The sequence below is a fragment of the Primulina huaijiensis genome, unplaced genomic scaffold (genome assembly GCF_012295235.1).
Source record: "Primulina huaijiensis isolate GDHJ02 unplaced genomic scaffold, ASM1229523v2 scaffold37385, whole genome shotgun sequence".
NCBI lineage: Eukaryota > Viridiplantae > Streptophyta > Magnoliopsida > Lamiales > Gesneriaceae > Primulina > Primulina huaijiensis.
Genome location: NW_027358731.1, coordinates 6,599 through 13,267, shown reverse-complemented (window position 1 = coordinate 13,267; position 6,669 = coordinate 6,599). Strand labels below are relative to the sequence as shown.

Below are 6,669 nucleotides of genomic sequence, written 5' to 3'. Positions count from 1 at the left end.
GAACCTACAGTAAGTTTATCAACATTAATAATAATAAGAAAACAGGCTTAAAAGTCTTGAGAGAGAAGGGTGTCTTTGTGGGAGACCAACCTTTGCATAAGTTCGCATACGAGGAGCCTGGTTAGACCACAACCCACTATTCAGAACAGTACTTTCATTAATTGCAACCTCGTTTGAGCAACCTGGTTTAAAAGACATGTTTGGCATCCCAAACGACTGAGAATTGATTCCAGATGACAAATCTGTATCAATGTCCCTCGGAGGGCCACTGTAGTTAGAAAGTAAGTTCTGTATATCCTTCCCTGAATCATAACCCCTTGACAACAAGGCATCAGGTGCCAATCCATTAATATTACCCGTGAACGGAAGACTATTCCGTATTTGCGACTGAACATCTGTTTCCAACCCATTTAATGGAAAATTTTGTTGGAGAATACCTGTATCCTGGCAATATGATGTTGCAGTAGATGCAGCATCCAAACGATTAGTAGCAGTACCCTTGTATTTAGGCTGTTCCGTTGGTTTAGAGTTGGGGAATTCATGTTTAATCCTAAAATCAGTCTTGGTAATAGTCTCTTGTACCAAATCAGTGGTATGGTGAACTGTAGCATTATCTAGCAAAGTTGTTGGCCCAGTTTGATACCTGTTAAAGAAGTTTGATTGTGAAGCCTGAAAATTATTCTTTGAAGGTGATGTTGAACGTGACGGTGCATCCCCCTCCACACGGCCCCTGATATTTTCAAGTGGAGATTTATGTTGGAACTGATTGGTGGGAAATTTTGGAGATTGGACTGAAGAAGATCCTGGAAAGGTGCCCATATTTACTTTTGGAGGTAGACAAAGATTTTGGGCATGCTGGTTCTGTTGCAATTGCTGTTTTGAGAGACATTGAGCTTCCAACAAGGGATTTAACGGGGACGACGACTGCTGCTGTTGCTGCTGCTGCTGTAGTTTCTGTAAAAGTTGCAGTTGCATCTGCTGATCCGAAAGATTTTGTTGAGAAAACAGTTGCATTTGTGGCTTTTGTTGCAATTGCAATTGCAATTGCTGCTGTTGTGGTCTCATGCTAGATTGTTGCTCAACGGGTTGCAGGAAAACCAAGTCCTGTGTCAATGACGTTACTGGAAATGTAGTTCTGTTAACCAACGAATCATTTTGCAGCAAATGCGGATTTCCAGTCAATATCTTTTGCTGCGGAAGCTGAGGATACACTCCGATTTGATGTGAATTTTGGTTTGCTGTCTGATCCAAAGTGACACCATTTGTTACAGGAGGCAGCAGCACAGGTTGTTGTGGTAGCCGCGGTTGCTGCTGCAACTGCTGCAGTGTCTGCTGAAGGAGCTGTGGCTGAGGTTGCTGCAATGGAAGCTGCTGCCTTGGTTGTGGCTGCTGAGTGTTTGTAGGAGACTGAAACATGTGCTGGACTTGTTGCTGCTGGTCAACTTGTAGATTCGGAAGATTCCCCTTACCCGGCAGAAGATTATGTGAAGCTAAAGATGGGTTTTGAAAATTCAAAAGTTTTGTGTGGTCATCGGTGCTAAGGTTACCTTGTAGAACAGATGAATTGGGAAATAAGCCCGACTGATTACCGGATAATTGATTATTTTGTTGCATGCTCATCCATTGGACAAGACTAAGACCGGGAAATATCGAGCTTGACGCATCTTTTACGCCAAAATCATCTGCAAGCCAGGGCATGCCTCGCTTGAAAATATTCTCCATATCGAGGTCATCATCTGATTCAATCACTCGGTGTCAGTGAAAAAAATAATAATAACACTGTGATAAATTTTATTGTTACATATGTAGTATCTACCTGGAAAACTTGGATGTTTGGGGAACTTCGGTCGGAAAAAAGGAGGCGGGCAAATGTAGAAAGGAGTAACAACAGGTTCGACTTCCCATATAGAGACTCGACTAGGGCGTTCTCCAGCAGTTGATTCATCCCATCCAACCTTCACGTAAAGGGATCATTAACAACTTAAAATATAAAACAAAATTTTCTCGTCGACAGAGAAATTAAATCCTGTAAAAACAGCTTACAACCTGCTGAAATGGAAACTAATGGCATAAAGCACCTATTGAAAAGATGAAAACTACCTGAAGATTACGCCACTGTGAATTTTTCCAGCGCACAGAATCTAAATCGCTTATACCAGTAACTGTACCCATGTATCGGCGCACTCCTGACTCCTCAGTCTCAAACATCATCCTAAATCTCAAACCCGGGGAAACTTGTGTGTACATTGCTTTATTGTACTTGGCTAACGGAATCACAAACTCTGAAGGGCTAGCCCTGTCATAACATGTCATGAGAATTTTGATAAGTAGATTACAAAGTGTAATAATGTAATATATCAATTCAAAATTCATTACCTTGGATTATAGAATATAGTGAACGGACTATTATTTGCAGTAGCATGAGCGGCAGCAGCAAGAATACCAATGTGCATGCTATCGCTAGATATAACAGATGAGGAAAGTGCTGGCTGCTGCCTATTAGCTCGCCGAATACCCAGGAGAAGCTGTGACTTTTCATCCCTAAGTTGTCATTTAGAGATCTAGATTATGTAAGAGATGATATTTTGTCACAAATTATTTAAAATATTTATATACCTTATGAAAAGAACAGCATCACCAGCTATAAGTCTTTTTGAGCTCACAAACACACTCCAACCTGTCGTCAATAGGTGTCTTTTCGGTTGACCTGATACCAACCATAAATATTCCGTCTGAACATTTGTTTGAGCTTTTATCGATGCCAAAGAAAAACTAAATGAAAAACACATAAAGATCTCTAAGACAGAATACCTCGATAAATATGTCTGAAGGTCCATATTTGGTCGTGCAAATCTCTAGCTGACAGCTCCTGTGCAGGAGGTTGCATTGAAAAATCCTACAAAACAACATTTTCATTAGAAAAAGAATGGGTTGAAATCTACTCACTGCATCTTAAAGTTTACATAACAAGTGCCAGTATATAATAGCACATACAAGAGGTGGAAAGATCTTCTCAGCTGCCCGACGAGGAACAGAAAACCCACCGTGAGTGCTCGTGTCACTTGCTGTCAGATTTTTGCAGAAAAACTCGGTAGGTTGCCTATTGTGCTTAAGCCCGATATCAGATACGAGTAACGCTTCCTGGTCATACTGTAAGATGAACAAGTGGAAACTCTTTTCAGACCGATTGTTTCATCATATTGCAACGAGGGTAAAACTTGAACGAGTTCTCAAAATTGTACAATAAAACCATTCAGCGAGTTAGGTTGATCATTTTTGTAAAACAAAAACAAGGACTCGTGTGCCAGGAGACATACTATATCATGTAATGATACTCCTTAAAAGTTTTAAATTGAAAATAAACAGGATAAAATAGGCAACAGACCTTATTCACAGGTTGAAGAGTCATCTGCGCATAGACCTCATCAGTTTCAGCATCAGCCTGATGATACATATATCATCAAATAAATAAATAAGGTGCAATTACCATATTGAGCATCACACAGAAACAAAGGTTATCTATTCAGGAATAAAGCATCAACTGTAAGAACTTAATGTGAGAGATGTATAAAAAATCGTACATGTAAGGTGACATTGTGGAGCATGCAAATCAACTTGGAAGGAAGATTAGGATAACTTGGGATGCCATCTGTCTCTTTCTGCATCGATGCTGCCACCTGTTGGGGCAAAATACTCCTTCCATGGGAAACTAAAATGCATAAAATGTCATCGAATTTCAATAAGTGGAGAAATGACACATACTTGTTCACTATGACCTTGAGGAAAATACACCACGAGGCTTCCAACAGGAGGCAAAGCAACCAATGGACCAGCACACGCATGCCACAACTCTGAATTGATCATCTTTTTATCCCCTGATTGATTAAAATAGATACAATGAAACATAAAACAGAAACATATCGAAGTCTTTGGTCAGCATAAAACAAAATATCTCGTGTGTTTATTTCATTTGAATTTTATTTTTTATCCTGGACCAAACCTTGAACGTGAGTTTTTTGTGGAACTTTGTGAGTTCCCATTCGTAAAGGCGGTCAAGAGCATTTTTCAAGTAGGGAAACTTGTCTTTTAGTTCCTTTTTTTAATAAACCAATTTAGCTACAATCATCTCTCAAAATTCCAGCCTAAAAGGAGTATACATAAAACAATCAAGCACCAGAATACACTAGCAATAAAAAGGTTCATCGTCTCTGATGTCTGGCTAGTCTGTTCAAGTTTCCCTTCAGTCCAAAGATTATATACAGCAGCACACAAGAAAATGTTATTAGCCCCCAAAATCCAAATCCTAGTCGGGAGCCAATGCATATAATGGCATAATAACAAGAAATCATACTAAATGGATCTAATTCGCTTTCATCACAAAAATTACAGAAAGAAATATACAAAGGATTTTCTCACCTTTTTATCATTATTTCCAATTTTATCTTTCTAATGTGCGCAGCGATCATTAAAGTAGGGACAACTAACTTGATCCATATTGCTGGGGGAATTACCCAATTATTTTATCATTATGTGACTGAAAATCAGCCAAGAAGATGAGTCCAAAGTCATGCGACAACAAAAATTATACTATTCAGTCCTTAAATCTCCATCCAATTCCTCCATGGCAAAGCAAACGAAACTTGTTCTACCAAACATCGAGAATTAAGACTATTGATCCACAAGTAATTATGACAAAGTGCTGATAAAGTTAAAATTCCATCTTTAATGCATGATTTGCAAGTTTATGAACCAAAAAGTTCTTAAACTTTCCTTTCATACGATTAAAGAATTTGCAAATTCCAAGAAATACTTCAGCTTTTCAGCAAAGTGAGGGTAAAGCACAAAACGAGAAAATGTTTGGGTCGGGGAAAAAAGAAAAGAAAAGAAAAAAGAAAGAGATGTTATTAAGCCAATGCATAAGAAGAACACACCTTCTCCAGAATTTGCCACAAATCCACCACAAGGAATCTTCATTGACAGAATTCTGTTCTCTGCTCAGCAAAATTTAACTCTTTTCACCCAAGATTTCTTCTTTCCTCAGAGCCGCGTCCACCAACTTTTGCTTCAGTTCAATAATAACGTCGTTTTCGAACAACTCAAGCAAGCTAATTCAAAGAGTCTAAACTTTTCAGCAAGTGGTTTCGTCTCAAACAACAAAAACTACGTAAAGATCGCCTTTTCTCATTAGTGTATAATCAATATTCCAAACCCAACAAAAAATTAAATTAAACTAGGATGATATTTTTCAAAGATCGCCTGAAAACCCAGTATATCTTCTCCTTTTTTTGATTTCCAAAGCATCCCCAGAACGGAATATCCTTCACATTCAAGATAGTGCCTGTATTTTCTTGATTTCGATAAAAACACAAAATTTACACCGCTGAAACTGGAAGCTTTAGAGCCCAAAATTGAAGACAATCAGAATCGACTTCCATTCCTCAAACCTTCCAAAAAAGAGCGAGCCCATTAAACATTGAAGGTCACTGTACAGTCTCAGGTCCCAAAAATTCTTGAAACTGAGTCCTGAAAAAACTTACTAAAAATGGAAAACCTAACTCACATGGGTCGAAAAATGCGATGAACGAAATCCAGGCACGGCGGATCAGCGGGTAAAAAGTAGTGCAAAAGGTTAAGCATTCTCAAATCTCGCAGGGAAATCAGAGGCTAATCAAAGTGGAGCTTCTTCAAGTAAAAAAGTACACAGAATGAAACTCCCCTGAAGTTTTAGTATTTCTTTATACCATGCTAACATACTCCAGTTGTAATCGATCACACTTAATTATTCAACAAAAAAGATTTAAAAATTTCACTTTTTTTTTTTTACGAGTTAAAAATTTCACTTATATCATAGATCTTTGACATATTAAATGGTTCTTTGTCTAGAATATGGATTACTGTTTGTGGGTTTTTTTTTTAAAAAAAAAAAAAATTTAGACAGATGGAGTCAGCCGACATAAGGCTAGAGCCAATTGTGGTGGGTTAAATTTTTTGAGATATTACATCGCGTGTTTCATTCTTTCCATACAATTTTCCCTTGATATATAAGAACAAGAACGATATTAACATTCTAATGAAATCTCAAAAGAATTGTCTGAGTTAATAGAATAAATAAACTATTTGATCAATACTTATGAATTTATTATCTTCTTATATAGTCGAAGATACAACTCTCTTTACCAATAATTTTTCGGACAAATCTATCTCATAATATTTGTCTAGAGTATTTTATCTGTTTAACATGATTTACAAACTAGTGCGTTAGTCGATAGTTTACCTTTTATGCACAAATAGATAAAGACAGCAAATTTCAACGTCATAAAAGAAAATTTGTGGATATATTGTTATCGTTTATAACATTTCTCCATTTATTTTGTAAATTCTTCAAATAAATATCTTCAAAATTATTTTTACATTATACTTCATTTATATTTAAAAATAACAAAAATTTAGACCAAACTAAGACCTCCAGATTACACACACAAAAAATAAATAAATAAAAAATATTCTTGAAAGAGGAGAAACCTAGCCTATGAAAAAGTCATATAATACATGAACATATACACAAGACATTCCTAATCTCTCCAGTCGAACCGAAGTACCAATATGTTCGATACGAATGGTGGAAGTAAAAATCTGTAATATTATATAATTATTATTTTTTTATTGTAA

The 6,669-nt window shown here is 36.9% G+C and overlaps 1 protein-coding gene across 1 annotated transcript; it reads right to left on the bottom strand.

Moving 5' to 3' along the window:
* Window positions 1-43: 43 nt before the first annotated feature.
* Window positions 44-5,825, bottom strand: LOC140968629 (auxin response factor 19-like; the record flags this gene model as incomplete). Its single annotated transcript, XM_073429646.1, has 11 exons — window positions 4,932-5,825; window positions 3,763-3,875; window positions 3,582-3,677; window positions 3,386-3,442; window positions 2,995-3,150; window positions 2,812-2,896; window positions 2,617-2,707; window positions 2,377-2,541; window positions 2,101-2,296; window positions 1,817-1,955; window positions 44-1,736 (listed from the first exon to the last, which is right to left on the bottom strand). Coding segments are annotated over exons 1-11 (2,834 nt in total), but the record flags the coding sequence as incomplete, so codon positions are not given.
* Between the last annotated feature and the right edge of the window lie 844 nt (window positions 5,826-6,669).